The following is a 17,503-nucleotide window of genomic DNA, read 5'->3' on the forward strand; positions in this document are numbered from 1 at the left end:
TCTCACCTGCAAGTGTCTGCTTCTGTGCTGCTGCTGAGCATAACGATCTTAAATAACCAACGTCCTAAGTTTCACTCTCTTTTCACATGCGGGGGGCATGTGGACTGCTGCTAGAACACCACTGTGAATAAGCTTGTTATACACACTCAGTGTGCATGCTTCTCTCCAGTAAAGAAATGGCCTTTTTTGAAAGATGCTTCAGTTCTGCAGCTGTCATTCAGGAAATTACAACCAGCGGCTGAAGCTGGGTAGTCAGAAGAGGTAAATGCTCCATGGGGGTCATGCAGCTTGTTCATGCATAATTCAAAAAATCCTCCAGGTTTTAGAGCTGCTGGTTTAGGAAGATGCAAGTGAAATAAACTTAGATTTTCTGACCCACAGAACACACAAAGACTAAGCTGCTGCCGCTCTTTTAGCATCAGAATAAGCTCCTGAGAATTCCTTATAGAGAACTATTTTGTTTAAATATGTAATTTTTAAAAAGTCATAGGAATTCAAGTTACAAAAGTCAGTTGGGCAGCTGGGGAACACTGCAGTGTGCTCTGAGGTAGAAAGAGTTACTATTGCTTCAACAGAAGCTTAGGAATAACCAGCAACTGGAGTATTTTGCTGGGCTGGATTTCAGTGGATCACAAAACACATCAAATCCCTACTGCAGGTGGAAGAGGGACTGTTGCACGAATTGTCAGTAAATAAGTAAAAAAATGGCCAGTAAAAAGGAAGCTGAACTTAAATGGCAGTTTAGAGAGCTGCACTCTGCTGTCATTTGCTTACTGTAGAATTATCTGATGGCAGCTAGCACTTTTGAAAATGCTGTGTATATCTGCCTGACTCTATTGTAGATGCTTGGGCTCTCCCTAAGCTTTTTGCACATAAATGGAATTTAAAAGCCATACATCTTACCTACAACACATCAGTTAAGTGTTGGCATCTTAGCCAAGATACCACTCTTTAGGTTTAAAGTTTGGAATTCAAAAGCTAATTTGAACCCCGCTTTCCTGTTTCTTCCTTTGTTTTCTCAAGCACTGGTTCAATTTCAGGTGTTATACTAAAGATGCATCCTACAAACTGCTCTGTATTGAAGGAAATTAGGAAGAAAAACTGTACTGATTTGTTATCTCTTAAATGAAGAAAATTGTGCAAAGAATGGCAATTTATTTTTTATGGTTTTGGCTGAAACTGCGTCTAATGGTAATGGATATGTTCTGCAGTCAGAAAGATTTTTAATTAATAAACCATTACTTGATACCTCAGGAGTATTCTGAGCTTTTCAGACCTTTGTGAATGGTTTCATCATACACAATATTCACATAATTCTTATTTGTGATGGAAACAACTAGCAAAGAAGGAAATTGGTGTAGTCATGCTGACCAAGCTGAGCAACCACTTGAAAGTGATCCAGTCACAATCTGAATTCTAATACATCTATGCTTCAGTAGATTTCATGCCTTGGAAGTTAGTAGTAGGCTCTTGCGTTCTTCATCATTTTCTTGGAGAACAGGGGCTAAAGCTGCTGATGTGCTTTGGAAATTGGCACATCCAAGAACACATTTGCACACCAACCATTTTGTTCTTAACAAAGCCTGTGCTGTTTTCAAACACCCTGTGTTAACATAATACTAGTGTTTAATAAATTGTCTTTCTTTGCGCAAAGCTTTGCCGCAGGAAAGCTGCAGAGAATTGTCCAAAGGTAAAATACAATATTGCTGTCAATGTTTAAATGTGGTTCCTACTACAATTTTTCTAGTCCAGTCATTCATGGCAGATATTCGCATCATCACAGAAGGAAGGAGACTAGTAATCTGTTGTCTATAAATATATAAGCTGTGTACAGGGAAATGGATATACCTCTGTGCGCTTGATCTTAATTGAAATGTGTTTTAGCTTAAAAAAGAAAGTCAGCTGTAGATAAATGGGTGTACTGAATGCACTAATGGAAAAAAGTAATGGCAGTAATGCTAAGTAAATAGCTGAGTAAAAATAGCCTCTCTGCTTTCATAATGTTGTTAAAGGTCAACTGCTTGAAAGTCCTGTGATTTTGAGGATATAGAGCTGGAGTAGTATTATTACAAATCCCATTGGCCTTTTGAAAGTCTGAAAATAGTTTGGGGTGGAATTGACAATCTGATATGGGTGGGAATTGCTTTCTTTATGGTGGTTATACTGAAATTGTTGTTTTCCACATAGATTTCTGGTGATTCACTTCTACCTGGTCAGACGTGGCAAATTTGTTTTGCTAGGTACATGCTTGTTGTTGCTTAAACATTAGAGGTGATCAAAAATTGAAGATCTATCCCATGTCTTGTTTAGGACTTGTTCATGACAGGCATTTACCTTTTATGTTTTATGTTTATACCAGCTGAGAATTAGGTACAGTATTACTACCTTGTGGCAGGAATTGCACTTTTTTCCCCTTCAAAAGAAGTAGCTTTGGACATATTTTCCCCATGTCTCTTTGTCTGTGGCTGCACAGTTAAGATTTTCTGGTATAGAAAATGTTTTGTCTTGCCCTCTACTATGCATTTGAAAAGCACAGATGAACAAGTGCACTCACAGTACTAAACTGGGGGAAGGGGTACCCATGAGATTTAAATGCTGTCCTTTTCCAGTTTAACGTGACGTGAAAGGAAAAGCTGCTGCTTTTTTTTCTTGATGAAAACTGAGGTGAAAGACCTATAGCAGTCTGGGTGTGGCAGGAAATGTTCAGCTACAATAGTGCCTTAGTTGCTGGGAAGTGTTAACATATATTAATCTCTTTCTCTCTTTCTCCCCAGAATGAATTGCCAGATACCCATGCAAAGTTCCACGTACTATTCCTTTTCTTTGTGGCAGCCATGTTCTTCATCAGCATACTGTCACTCTTCAGCTACCACTGCTGGCTAGTTGGCAAAAACAGATCAACTATAGGTCAGTCCATTGGGATATGAAACTTTTCCTGGTCCAGAAAATGACAATTCAATGAGAATGTGAGGCCTACGTGATATGTCATCACATATATCAATATTGATTTTTTCAATATTGTGCAATAAAAAGCATATTTGGTGGAAGTAATTAAAGGTGAAACAAAAGGGAAGGTGAAGCCTGTGGGGGGCTCTCTGCTGGAGCCAAGCATTCAGATTCATGATGACTGTTCATTTCTTTTGTTTGTATTTTTGAGACCTCTGTGGCACCATGCATTTTTGTTGTGATTTTAAAGTGTGATGTAACCCAATTGCTACTCATCACTCTGTTGCTCTAATACTTAAGAGTAGCTGGGTGTCCCCTACCAAGTCAGAGGCTCTGCTGTACATGAACATGTACTACATTTTGAACTAGAAGCAAACAAGTATTCTTAAATCCTGTCAAAAAAACCTAACATTATTATTAGGAAGTGGCTTGTAAGAGTGTGATAAAAATGAAAACACTGATGCACATTTCCTAGATAATAAGAGATTCCCATATTTTTATGCCTAAACATTTTAAATGGCATTGATCAGCATAAACAGGCTATGTGCATTTAATTAAAGTTCTTGCTAGGAAACACTTGAGAGAGGTTTTTGCAGTTTGTGGAGGGACAGAGACTGATGAGTATTTCTACAACTGAGTAAGTCAAAAGCTTATATCTTTCATTGGAATTTAAATTTCTAACCTCAAAAATAAGTGGGTTGATTAAAAGTAAAATAATTTTTGGCTAGAATTTTTTCGCTAGAATTTTTTGATTGGTTGATAGGATAGTTATTTGAATTATTTTTCTTTGACATATCTACAGGTAAGGAATATTCACAGTTTCTTTTTAGCTTTGAAGAAAACTTCAACATATTCCTTACCCAAAAGTCAGTGGTCATAATTGGCCACACAGTTCTTTATCTGCTTTCTGGATCATGATCTTAAAAGACAAGATATTGGTATGGAGGGGAGCAATGAGTCCTCTCAGTTGTTGGCCAAGGGCGTAACTGGACTGAGTACAAAAATGGTGGTGGCTTGCTATAGTTCATGGTGTGTCTGTTTCTAATGTAATAGATTTCATCTTCCTCTGATACCATGGGATGCTCTTAATTCAGCTTCCTAATTTGGTAGATGTGGAAAAACCTCTTTTGTATGGGCTTAGGTCCAGCAGTGCTTATGGTAAATTACTCCTAAAAGGGAAAGCTGTCTGCTCAAAGAAGGCTGAAGAGAGAGCAAGTCACCAAGGAAAAAGGGATGTATGTGGATATCTTTGCCATGCTGATGGTATTTAGCTTTATCTCAGACTTTGTTAAATGTAAAGAGAGAAAGTTGACAAGGTAACTGTCCTCCTTACCTGATTTTCTCATTTTTCACTAACTCTGTGTTTTTTCCCTTCTGATTACTTGAGATTTTTTAAATTCCCCCCACTCCCCCCATAACATATACACCAAGATCACCTCACCGTGCCCAAAACTGGCTCCACAGCAGAGAAGTTTGGGTTTGTTTCTTCATGCTCCCTGGCTCCTTAGTGGTTTAAAGAATTGCATGTTTTTATTTTACAGAAACATTCCGTGCACCCACATTTCGAAATGGTCCTGATAAAAATGGCTTTTCTCTTGGATGCAGCAAAAATCTAAGGGAGGTTTTTGGAGATGAAAAGAAGTATTGGTTACTTCCTATCTTTACCAGGTATTTAGTCTGAACAGTAATGAATTAGAGAATTAATTGATTCCATGACTTCCACCTTGCTTCCTTTTCTACTAAAAAATAAAGCATAGCTGAAAAGCCAACTTGTATATCCAGTACAATAAATATTGGTGCAGGGAAAATGTGCAAGAGAAAATGATCAAACTCCACACAGGGTTTTCATTCAAAGACAGAGCTTGTTGACAAGAGCCTTTTAAATGCAGAAGTTTGAAAAGCTTTGAGAAGCATATTGCAAAAATTGTACACCTTTTGGTGGTAGTCTCAGTGATTATAGAGCAGAAATCAGCAACTCAGAGGAGCTCAAACAGCTGCATCCTGACAACATCAGCTCAGAAACACCCTCTCTTGGCCATGGAAAAGCTTGACAGCTTTCCTTTTGCTGTAGATGACACTTTAGGAATCAAAAGCCATCTAAGAAATTGCATGTAAATAAGAAACAGGAGGGAAAAAAATCTGATATGATTAAAAATGCTGGAATTAAAATGTCAGCTGAGCCAGCATTAGGCAGTTGCAGACAAGCCTTATGAAGCAAGGCTGATGTGCTGCACACTCCAACCACAACCAGATTTCAGCAGAATGGAGTAGGAACTGTGTTTCAACACTGCTCTTGGGGGCCTGTGTATCAGGTAAAAATGTTGCTGAACCTGTTTGTGAAGCTGAGGTCTTGGTATCAAACTGCAGAGGTTATACCAGCAGCTTAAGTTGACTCAGCTGTTTGCTCAGCTACCGTGTGATTAAAGACGGAAGCTCCACAGTAGATGGCTCGATCTGTTTTGCTACCACATTTTATCCTGATAAACTTTAAAAGAAAGCTTAGCTAATTTCAAAATTATGAGTGAAGGGGAAAGCATGGCCACCAGAATGTTATTTATTATACCCTTCTGAGGTTGTAAATACCAGAGAGTCTTGCCATGTGTGCATGCTGGTTTGGGGGAAGATTAGGGCTACAGTCTACTGAAATACATCTGTGTTTCTGAAATCCACAGACTTGTGCTTGTGCACAGCAATCCATACTCAGTGATAGAGTGGGAATCAATTGAGCTCCAAGATTTAATTAACTGATCATCTGATCTAGTGGTAGAACTGCCTTGCTAAAGTCTGGAGCTCAGCTAATTGATTTGACCCTGTAGCATTTGCCTCTTCCGTGGGTCCTTGTTCAGTTCACTTAAGTCAGCTACCAACAGTGATTTGAGTCTTTGTTTCTCATTTAGTTTGGGAGATGGATGTACTTTCCCAACTCGTTTGGTGATTATGGATCCAGAACAACTTGCAGTCTCAAGCCAAAATGAACCTGCCAAAAGGTAGCTGTAGCACTTAAATACTGATTTGTACTGTTTCATACTTATCTAGAGAAAAAATTGTTTCAAAGTTAGTTTTTGAATTCTTTATGCTTCTTATCACTTCAGAATAAGTTTGTAAGTCTTCAGTGAAGGACAGAATGGATTAAGACTGAAAACTTGACTATGTCTTGGTTTTGTTGTAACATAAGGCTCTAAGGAAGAAGTAATAAAGAAAGTAAGGGAGCTTACTGGCTCTTAGCAACAATCCAAAATGTCCTTGGGAAGACTGAATAATTGTCCATGGGAAAAAAATGTTTATTTGCTTGATTTCGGTTTTTTTTTTTTGTGAAAGACAAGGTATTATTTGTATTTCATCTCCTCGAGCATGCTTAAGCAAGTAATGCGGAGACAGTTTGTAAGAGAAGTAGATCTCTCATGCTGGGATTTTTAGCTCATTACTTTTTATCCCTCTCAAATTCGCATGTTTTGTATCTTCAATGTATTTTCAAAGTGACAAGAGTCTCTGTGTGCAGTTTCTGTTTACATTTGCCACCTTAGAAGTCTTCTCCATAGTTTAATGAATTTGTAAGCTGAAGGTTGTTGCCAACAGCAGTAACCTGAGTTACCAGACATTACAGGATTCAAAGGCAGTACAGAGAAGAAGTTACTTCAGTGCAACATAACCTGTGGAATTTACACAAGAACAGGACCCTTGTGCAAACAGCAAGGTATCCTTTTACATTCAGAAGATTGTTCAGAAGAAGGCCCTGGCATTTGCATGGGATAAGATAGCATTTGGCTGCTCTTCCAGATGGAAGTGCATAGGTTTTCTTTTTAGCTGTGTGGCAGTGTTACTGTCAGGGTACCATTTCTTGTGTCTCAATCCATGGGTTTTTTCCATTAGAAGTGAGTGGCCTGTGTCAGGTAGGGGTTTATTTTAGACTGATGACTGGAACAAGCCTGTAGAGGAATTAGGGCTGGGGGCAGGCAGCCATCACTGTAGGGTTTTTTGTTTTAACTTAGCTTTTAAATAACTTCACTATTCTAGAAATGTCTGAAGCAGCTACTGGTATTACAGAATTCCTGTTGACTTTGTTTGCTTTTCAGCTCTGTAACCACTCGACCACTCAGTGAATCACAAAATCGGTTGCTAGCCGGTGATTGTCAGTGGGTGGAAACTGGCCCTGAAGAGGAAAATGTGAAATCAGGTAGTGGTTTTGTTTGTGGTTCAGTTTTCCTTTTTTTTTTTTTTTTTTTTTGGCACCTAGAAAGTCCTTAGGAATTGGCTGGAGTGATATAGAAGAAAATGTGTTCCGTGGAATCAAGTCAGGATGTTTAGAATTAAGGCTAACTTGCATCCCATGTTCTGCTCCAAAATTATTTGTTGTGTTACGGTAGTGGATGGTATATGGATAAATAATTCCACTTTTGCACTTCAGTTCTGAGATTTGGGATCTTTTATGTTTGGTAAGGGGGAGGAAAATATTTTTCTAAAAGTAGGCACAACATGGTCAATGTGCTTGAAATCTTTGCTATTTATTATTCAGATCTGCAAAAACACATAATTGAGATTCTCTCACATTCTAGGTGCAAAAAAGCATATTATAGTTTCATTGGAAAGTTGATCTCAGCTAATTACTAACCAACCATCTCAATGAGAAACAGGTAAGACTAACATAATTGATTGCTATTTCTGTACGTGTATGAATAAAATTGACATCTCAAAGTCAAAAATCAACTAGTCATGGAATGACTCATCAGAGTCCTCTGATATTGGATGGGTAATAATAAAGTCTAAACAAAATTCAGAGTGGCTGTTGAGAAGACAAGAATGGGAGTAATGCTGTAGTGCAGGAAACATGGGTTGGCTAGGCCTGGGATGAGTCAGATTAATCCTGTAATTTAGATTAAAGTGGATAGTGCTGGATTTGTTACCTGACCAGGGAAAAGAATCTGATGCTAAATGCAATTCTGAGATGAAATGCTGTCTTGAGGAAGAGCTCCTTAAATGTCTTTTTCTTAGTCATATATTGGTGGGCCATGTTCTGCTCTTTAGGAAGCTGCATGTGCCTGAGGAAGGAAGATCAGTAAGTGAATACAGGTCTCTGCATACAAACTGCTCTGTCACATTTGGAATTGACAGTGATCTTCTGGAATGTTTCTTGCATTAAAGTGCCCTGTGTGCACTTTGCATATAGGAAATACAGCACCTTCTGGTGCATATATTAAAGTTCTTTTGGTGTATTTCCAATGACTAAATTAGACTTCATTTATGTTGACTTTCTACTGTGGTGAGCTTATAAGTTACCATTAAGTTTTTCTGTCTGGAAGACAAACAAATCTTATTTGGTCAAGTAACAGCTGTAGAAGCTATAGCTGAGTCATTACTGCCCTTTTTTTTTTTTGGTGGTTTTTGTGGTGGGGGTGATGTTTTTGCAAGTAATTAACATTTTTATCAGAAATAAAACACTATATTTGAATTTGGTAAGCTCAGTAATTTTAGGATTACTTTTGTTTCCTTTCCTTTTATTTTTTTAAGGAGCCTTCTGACCTAAAATTATAGTTTTGGGAGGGAGTTGGTTTGTTTTCAAGGAAAAAAATCTTTCTAAAAGGCCTTTGTGGGTGATGGTGTGATGCTTGGCCTCATGTTGGTCAGTGTGCTCAGTGTAAACTCACACAAAACCAAGATTAGACTAGTTAGTTACAACTTCTGAAAAACCTACTCAACCATGAGAACTCACCAATGGTAAGTTTCCCCTTTACAACTTTTCTTAATGTTATATAAATGTGCTAAAGAATATCCCAACCAAAGGGTTCCTTTCAGCCTCCAGCTATATAAAACCTAATCTGATCTAAATAGGTCACGAAGGCTTTTCTGTTCTTCATGGAGCAGAAAAGAAGTTTCTGAGAGCAGCTCATCCCAGCAGCCTTTGATAGGGTATTACAGAAAGGTCTTAATCTTTCTTTCCACTGACCTAGAGAGGGAGCATAGATGACTGTTTTAAGCTAGACAATTAATTGGTAATAGTTTGAGATTAATTTCTTTTCTATCCTCCCTCTCTTCCTAAAATGAGGCCAGATTTACTAAAGGAAGAATTTGTACTTTGTGTTCTATTTGCCCAAACTACACTAGTTTTAAAAATTGTGTAAATAAAAGTGCATAATTGCACCCAATGCAAAAGCATTTGGGTATGCGTTACCTTAAATTAACTCAGTAACATAATGTTTGAACCATTCTGAGTTCAGTGGGATTTGATCACAGTTTAGGCCAAGATGGTTCATTCCAGTCCTGCATTTCTAAGCAACTGTACAATAGCTGTGAGATCCAGGATCTGTTCAATGCACTTCCATAAAACCCTGTAACAAGCCAATAGTTGTATTTTTGAATTTTGGGTCCATAACACACAGCAGAAGCAAAGCCATGGCTGATTCTGGTATACAGAGCTTGATTTGCAGAAGAAGGCCAGTTCCCCAGCTTCACCTAGGCAAATATCATTTGTGTCCTCACATCTATCAATTTAATTCAAAAATTGAATTGCCACTCAGGGATCCAGAATACTTTAGATGCAGATCAGTGGTGATGGATTGATGTTCTTAGCACTGATAAACTTCCAAAACATAAGAAGTATGAAATAAAAACCCACACCCTCCCAGAAGGCTATTTCTGAGCTAAAGTTGCCTTAACTACTTACCTTAATCAGAAGTCTGTAAATCATATTACCCTGGTGCATTTGTGTAATGCACTATGATTTGTTTGTTCAAAGCTAATTGGATAATTCCATTAATTACCTTTTTTTGTTTCACTAGGTTTCTGCAACCCATTTTGAGCTTGAATATTACTTAATTTTGTTTGGAAGGAGTTGAGCAGGAAAAAATGGAACATGAACATTTTAGGAAGAGACAAGAAATTCAAGTTTCTGCACAGTACAATGGATTCTTGTAAGCACTATTGCAGAGCAGGGAAGTTAAGACAGATGCCTTAAGATTCTTAATGTGCATTTATGCAACACTGAATATACTGCTACCAAAGGGCCAGATCCAGAAGTGCCCTGCTTGGATGCACAAGGTCCAGAGTGGGAACTATGCATTTCTTTTATGCTGCAGTGGTGGGGGTAGATTGCAGAGACTCTTACCTCCTCACGGGCAAACTTCATACCTTAGGCACTGCAGAAGTCACTTCCATAGCAGGTCTCCAGAGTACAGAAGGAAAGAAAAAAGGAAAAGGAAGAAAAAAAACAAAAAGTCAGCCTAGAGCATGGTCAGCAAGTCTGAAGTGGGAGTATACATATTTCAGATGCCAGGTGATGGGGAAGGGACTGGATGATGACTTCTCCTCTCTTCCTATTAACCAGTCTACCCCATGATCACAGCTCTCCAAGTCTTTTGGGACTGAGGTTTCCTTCTACTAGCTGTGCTTTGGAGCTAGGCAATGCCAACAACATAAAAGCCTTTAACTTGTGTGTTGCTTTTTTGCTATAGGATTGAGCTTCCTCATCATTTTAACTTGATTTATTTAACTATACCAAGGACAGAGCTCAAAGAAGAAAACTTGGGTTTTAGTTGAAAAAAAGATGGATTATTACTTTCCAACAATTGTCAGTCAGCATACAAGGAAAAGACAGTCCAAAAAGGAATTAACATAGTTCTTACATTTTCTGTTACTGTTTGCTGTGTTCTTTGTAAGGCAGCAACAAAATGGTAATGTACCCCTGAGAAAAATCATATTGCAGTTGTGTGTTTCTAGAAAGAGAACCAGCAGAGTACTACATTTCCATGGGACTCTTGATGGTTTATAAATACTGTTTTATACTTTTGTTTTATCTTTTTAATAAAGGCACAAGGTTTTATTGGTTCTAAAGTACAAATATCAGGTACTTAAGAGAAGATTAGTGTTAGATCATAGATATGTGTTAAAACACTGAAAAACTGCATCCTTTAGTCTCCCACTTTCAAGTCCAGTTTAAGTGATGCTGAAATTGCTAAAGACTGATGGCTTTGTGCAGCAATGTACCTGCTTACAAAAGGCAAAATGTGTTTCCTGTGTGAGGAATCAAGTCCATCCCATTCTTAGCTCAAGACCTACAGCAGACAACATGGGGTTTTTTTTTCCTCACTTCTCTACAGAGAAGACTGCTAACTCATCTTTGAGTGGTATTGGAATTTTGCACCTGGAAAAAGTGGCAAATACTATTTTTCTGTCTGTAAGATTTCTGGTGTTCAGCTGCCGCTGATTACAAACAGACATGAGCCCTTTTGATACAGACTGAAGGTAGTAGTCAAACTGATGATCTAGTCCAAAAGAACCTGTTTGGTTTGTCTCCCAGACTGATTGCTACTTGAGTTAAATATGTTTATGATGGAAATACTAAGCTATCAAGTATACTGTAAGGTTTAAAATAAGTATTTTTTGTCTTTGGATATAATAAATTTTTCTTAAATATTAATCTTCTGGAACAAGAACTCTTTGAGAACTTATGATTTCACTGTTGGATATTCTTGAGACAGAAACAATGGTCCAAATTTGCATGTTTTATAAAAGTTGCAGAATGTTTCTTCAAACTTTGTACAAGAAATTTTGCATTTGCTAATTCCAAAATTTACAAAAGCATTTGCTACACATTGATCTGAAAGGTTTAGCTTTTTCTTCTCAATTGTTAAGTGAGAAGTGCCCATCTTAACATAAGCTCTCAGCAGTATCACACCAGCAAAATTTCTTGGGGAAGATAACAGAGAAAGAAGACTGCATGTTTAAATGGCTTGTTCTTAATACCAAAATTTGCAGCCCCAAACAGTGGTGGAACTGTCATGGGGGGCCTGGGATTTCATCTGGCTTTTATTGCATCCATGTATTATAGCTGAAATAACACATCCATGCACAGACATCATCTAGCAAAACTATAAGCAAAATGTATGTCAGAATCCTAAGTATCACTGAACTCAGCAATATGGTCTTTGCTCCCCCCACCTGCTCCCCAAAGTGCTTCATATGCCCCCCCTCCATGAATGTATGTATCCTGTAGGCCAACATCAGGAGAATTTGTTTGATTTCTTTAGTCAGGATAGTGAATCTACAGGAAAAACTGCAAGTAAACAGACTGTGCTATCTCCATGTGCATTTTCTAGCAAGTGCTGCTCTTCTGAAACCACTTTTTTGTATATCTGATGGACATTTTTGTGGCTTTTCATGAAGAACTGACAATTCTAACGTATTTATGCAGATCACAGGAATATTTTGTCCTAGATTTTTCTTCATATTTGAGGTAAGAAAAGGAGAGCAGGGTTTAGGATAATCCTGAGGCCAGAGTTACTGTTGGTGTAAAAGCAGGTATTACTGAAAGTCACTTTCACAAATACAAAATGTAGTAAAATGATTGAAAGATGATTCTCCCACATTCACTACCCCCAACCCCTTTTGGTTTTTACACCTGGGGAACTGGGGACTAAGAGAAACCCCAGACTGATTTAAAGGTATTAAGTTCTCTAAGGGAATTGTACTGCTGAACTCTAAGGGCATGCCAGCCAGTGGGATGGAGGGGTTAGGTTTTCCTGGCAGGACTGGGCTTTGGGGGAGGTATCATGGCTAAGGCAGTCAGGATGACATCCTCTGACTTTGGATTCTGTCCTGAGTGCTCCCTGGGCTGTGCTGTGCCAGAAGTCCATGAGGGAGCAGGATGGCTCTTTGGCTGCTGGGCTGCAAGCAGCCATATGTGTCCCTGCTAGCAGAGGCAGGGGCTGCAGGAAGGGGGTACTTTTGGCCCATGGTCAGGAGACCAGAACGGGGATGGATCCTGAGAAACAACTGTTTAGGGTGTTGGGCTGTATTGTAAATGCTGGTTTTGTGCTTTAGCCTACTCTGTATCAGGGAGTCTTGAAAATACCTAGGTTGTCATTAAAAATAGCAGCCCTTAAGCTTTTAGATCCATTAAAGTAATGACTACTACAAGCAATCCGTAGTAGTTATTGTAGGATAGTTGGCATTGGCTGTGATTAGAAACTGCTTTCTTGTTTCTTTCTGTTTTTCTCTTAAAAAAAAAATCTACATACACTCAAAAAAATTTTTAAATGGCTTTAAATTCTCAGTGTGAAAAGTAAAGCCTGATATAGGGGAGGATTTAATTTTTCTGAAATGTCTTGAAACAAACCTGTCCCTGTGAATATGAGGCAGGAAAATCCACAAATAGAAATTACTTAAAACTACACAATACTGTTTTTTTTTCTTACTGTTATTTACTCACAGACTGTACAACACACACATTATTGCTGTGCCTACCAAAGGCGTATTATGGGAGGAGGGCAGGAAGAGGAGTATTAATTGACTTGACATTAATTGACTTCCTACAGTATTGAGACTGTATTGATGTAAGTCAGATGTGATTAAAAAACTCCCTTTTAAATAATCTGAGGGTTACTTTAGAGGAAGTTTGGGCACTTCTATTTTTAGTCATTTGAGTAGAAATCACTATAGTATTTTTGTTAAAGCTGCCACTTGAGTGTGAAATATGCAAGTACCAAGCTACTTTTGGTATGCTGTTCTTACAAACTGCTCCTGTTCTCCAGAGTGCTGAATACTCACAGTTTTCAGGTACTATTTCTTTCCTTTGGTCTTGGGTGGTTCTTCTTTATTAATTATAAATCATCTTTTGGGTTGGGACAAATTTCAGTACCACTGAGTATGCACACAAAGACTTCATGATCTAACCGGAGTATGGTCCAGTTGTAGCTACGCAGAGCCCCAAGAGGAGGAAAACTGCAGTGTTTGCAGCAGTATTAATGTCTGGCAGATTCACCAAGATGCGCTGGCTCCGACCAAATCTGCCTGGATCTGGAGCACCAACTGACCAGATTTTTATTTAAAAGTTAACAACAAAGCCACGACAGCTTTGAGTTTCATAGTATGTGTTCTCCAAGGACACCCTCTAAAGTTGTGTCTGACTGGGGGATTTGGGTGTGCAGTTAGAGAGGCTCCAAAGAGCAGTTACTTTTAGCTCACAAACACGTCTTTTCGCGGTACCTAAAAAACAGCAATGTGTGCAGCTTCAAAGGCTCTTCTATCCCTAAATGGCACCAAAGAGAGCAGCTGCGCGTGAAGGGATTTAGTACTGAACACATTTGTTACACTCATTTCTGTCAATTTATTTTGTATATAGAGCTTTTTATACACATTTTTCTTAATTTTGTAACTGTTGTGAAACATCATGAAGCTACAAGTAGTTTGTTTTAATGCGGATTAAAACCAGTGTTTGGCCATTTGTTTTCTGAAGCCATTACTTGAATTTGTTTCCTTGAGGTAGTGAAGTCTGATAATGTTTACAAGATCGCTTTCTTTTATTTTGGGAGCTTTCCCCATCTTTCTTCCTACCCCCTGTCCTAAGAAACAGAGAGCTCATGCTCAGCACTCAAGCAGATGTGTCAGAGATGAAGAATTTGTATTACTTTGTCACCAAAGCGTTGGGAGTGACGTGCTGATTCCCTTCCGTTTACACTGCTTAGCTGACAACTTAAAGACGCTTAGCATGGTCCTCTGTGATTCCTCCTGTCCCTTATCCTGTTATCAGCTTTATTGTGGGAAACTTAATTCTTCCTGAATGATGATTTACAATCATGAAGCTATCCCAGACAGAGGCAGCATTCCTCCTGTTAAGTCTGTTCCGTTTTTAACTTAGATGAATGAAACATCCCTGGGTTATCTCTGCAGTTCCTTTTGTATTTGCTAGCAAGGGTCATCAACATTTGCACTAATCCCAATGTCCCAGCTATTCTACTTCCACAAAGTTATTTTTAATTGTGCTGCCTAAACTTGGAATGAGCTGTATTTAAGTTTGGGATTACGTGTAAAAGATACCTGTAATAATGATGCACTTACTGTATTTTTTTGTATGTTACAGATAGGATTCATCCTATGCACAGAGAAAACGTTGCCATTTATAGTTTAATACTTGAAGTAACTTTTTGAAATGGGCTTTTATAAATGAATTAAATACAAAACCACATTGCTTTGCCTGGAAGTTCCTTCATGTTTTAATTGTATTTGCAATTTCCCCGTATGTATACTTTTCCATAAAGTTCTCTTAAGCCATTTATAACCAATGGAAGTGCATTCAAGATTTTGTACATCAGTGTTCAGGCCTGTTCATACTTCTCTGAAGTATAATTCATGTTTAATAAAAAAGTACCATTTTAAGCCTCTTTTCCAAAGTGATATGAATGGACTTGGCACTTGAATTCATCAGTGAATGCAACATAACCTAATAAAAGTATGTGAAAGAATCTGAAAAGTGCTCAGCTGTAGCATCTGTGTTATTAGATCACTGAGAAAAACTGCCTACCTGGGAAACACTGCATCATTGCTCTGGATTTTACACTCCCGCTGCAACAAACCTAAGATTACACTCACTCTTGACACATCTTCCAGGTCACTGGGTCTTGTGGGAAAATAAAAAGCCTGACTTGTGGCTAAATCTTATTCCTCCAGGACACTAAGCCTGACTTAGAAGTCAACTGCTCAAACAGGAATCAGCCATGTTCCTTTTAGATCAGGAACAATCTGTCTAAGAGAGCTGTAACACCCAAGTTGACACTGACACGACAATAACACTGGCAAAGATCAACAATTCTTTCCAGAAAGTTTTTTTAAAAATGGAACATTTTATAACATTCCATGAATTCCAGCCTCATCCCTCTGTCTCTGCAGTTCTAGTTCCCCTTGGTCCTTGCATGCCTGATGGCAAGTGTCATAGTCATGTCTCAAGTACCTGGTGTGCAGAGAACAATCCCTGAGGAAGGCAGTGACCAGCCCACGCCACATGGCCAGTACCAGCAGATGAGCCCTTTCAACACAGCAGGAGTGTTCTCCAGGCTTTCAGAAGGCAATCACTGAAGCTATCTAGGTTTTACATAGCTGAAGCTAAACTAGGTTATCTATAAATCACCACCACTGCACCTGGTAACTTGCTATTTAAGCCCTGAAGAACAGAGGGCGGACAGACAGTAGAGAGGCATGCAAATAACTTCTCTAACAAAGCAATAATAATAAAACGTAGGCTGTTCCAGAGGACTACTTTTAATGTAGTATTTTGTACACCACAGCAACATCTTATTTGTCACCCACCCTAATTACAGTGAAATACCATAACAAGTATGAGAGCAGATCCGAGGGTAGTGCACAACATGTGCCAAATAGAAATATGCTGTGTTACTCAACATGTCCACTTCTTTGTCACATTTAAGTGGTTTAAATGATCGCTGATGTATCTGTGCTCAGGAAACTTGGCTTGTTTCAGGCTTTTGAAAGCTTCCCACTTGGCACGTCTCTCTTCCGTGTTGTGTTTGTATTCCTGTTCCTGTGTCAGGTAAGGTTGGCTGAGCCAATATTCGTTCTCTGCTTCAATTTCCAACCTTCGGATCATCGCTTGCTTCATCGAAATGGTAACCTGTCTCGGTCGCCTGTACTTCCCAATCCATTGTTTTCCAGGAATTCTCTTCCGCAGTAATACTGTTGTTAAAAACATTTTGCCTTAAAACATAAACAGAAATATAAAATGCTCATTACCTTAGGGAGAAAAATAAAACTTTGACAAGAAAGATTAGAAGCTCTGCACTCACTCCACTGCCTTTTAGCTGGCTGGTTTGAAGGTTCAAGCTCAGAGCCTGGTAACCATCACACACAGCAGGCAGCACAAGGCCAGATATGCTGGAAACTTCAGAAGCAAAAAAGGGGAATCGAAATCGATGTAACTTAAGAATTTATTCAGTTATCCTTACACTGCAATTAAAGCATACCCTCCATAAATTATTTTAGAAAAATCCAGTCACAGATACTCAAGAATGAAGGGTTCACTTTGCTCATGCCTTCTTCAAATAGCTGTATTGTCAAAACAGAGCATTTCCAGCTCTGTCTTCTCAATCCAAATCTGGCCTTTCCTCAGCATGAGGTTTCGGACTACAGTCTCTCCGTAAACTTATTGGTATGTAATTACCTAGTCTCGTATCCTGACCGAGGGAAATCTGGTTGGTAGAGAGAAGCAATTAGAATTAGACCAAGTGGCGTAAGCGGAAAGCACCAACAGACCCTGCCACAACACGCTGGGTGTAAGGGGAGGGAAAAGCCGAATGACGTTTAAACTTTACAAATGCTCTCTGTTAAGCTGCTCATTAGTCCCACACCCGCTAATGCCCACGTTTCACACTACGCGGCATTTCATCAGCTTTACGGAATCACAGAATACGTGGAGTTGGAAGGGACCCACAAGGATCATCGAGTCCAACTGGCCCTGCCCACGACATCCCCAGGACCCACACCATGTACCTCAGAGTTGTCCGAACCCTTCCTGAACTCTGTCAGCCGTGACAGAAGTCACCCAAGCACCTCGAGTACGGCACAAACCAACACTGCCGCTAACAGAAACCAACCCACCCCGTTCCCACGGTGCAGCTCCACGCCGGCGTCCCACTCTCCGGCCCGATTTAGAAGTGAAGTCGCGGGGATCCGCGGGGGCACGGCTGCCCCAGCTCCCCAGTTCCTCTCCCAGCTTAACTCACCGACAAGCTCCGGCGGCGGCGGCCCCGCGGAGGAGCCAAGATGGCGGCGGGCG

General features: G+C 39.3%; 2 protein-coding genes across 3 annotated transcripts in view; one reads left to right on the forward strand and one right to left on the reverse strand.

Annotated features, from left to right (window-relative positions):
- ZDHHC20 (zinc finger DHHC-type containing 20) overlaps positions 1–15,291 on the forward strand; it is a 49,266-nt gene extending 33,975 nt beyond the window's left edge. Inside the window, exons 8-13 of the mRNA XM_030971781.1 lie at positions 2,775–2,907; positions 4,488–4,614; positions 5,844–5,933; positions 7,020–7,120; positions 7,500–7,577; positions 9,720–15,291. Of these exons, the coding sequence (XP_030827641.1) occupies positions 2,775–2,907; positions 4,488–4,614; positions 5,844–5,933; positions 7,020–7,120; positions 7,500–7,537 (489 nt within the window). The 3' untranslated portion in view covers positions 7,538–7,577; positions 9,720–15,291. The remainder of the gene's footprint in view (positions 1–2,774; positions 2,908–4,487; positions 4,615–5,843; positions 5,934–7,019; positions 7,121–7,499; positions 7,578–9,719) is intronic.
- A 648-nt stretch (positions 15,292–15,939) lies between these two features.
- Positions 15,940–17,502, reverse strand: MRPL57 (mitochondrial ribosomal protein L57). 2 transcript variants are annotated; one of them, XM_030971794.1, is made up of 2 exons: positions 17,451–17,502; positions 15,940–16,425 (listed from the first exon to the last, which is right to left on the reverse strand). In XM_030971794.1, the coding sequence occupies exon 2, from the start codon at positions 16,418–16,420 to the stop codon at positions 16,109–16,111; it is 312 nt and encodes a 103-aa protein (XP_030827654.1). In that variant the 5' UTR covers positions 16,421–16,425; positions 17,451–17,502; the 3' UTR covers positions 15,940–16,108. The 2 variants fall into 2 exon arrangements, with proteins under 2 accessions (XP_030827654.1, XP_030827664.1); XM_030971804.1 differs by having other exon boundaries at positions 17,326–17,464.
- Position 17,503: the final 1 nt, after the last annotated feature.

This window comes from Camarhynchus parvulus, chromosome 1 (genome assembly GCF_901933205.1).
Source record: "Camarhynchus parvulus chromosome 1, STF_HiC, whole genome shotgun sequence".
NCBI classification, from domain to species: domain Eukaryota; kingdom Metazoa; phylum Chordata; class Aves; order Passeriformes; family Thraupidae; genus Camarhynchus; species Camarhynchus parvulus.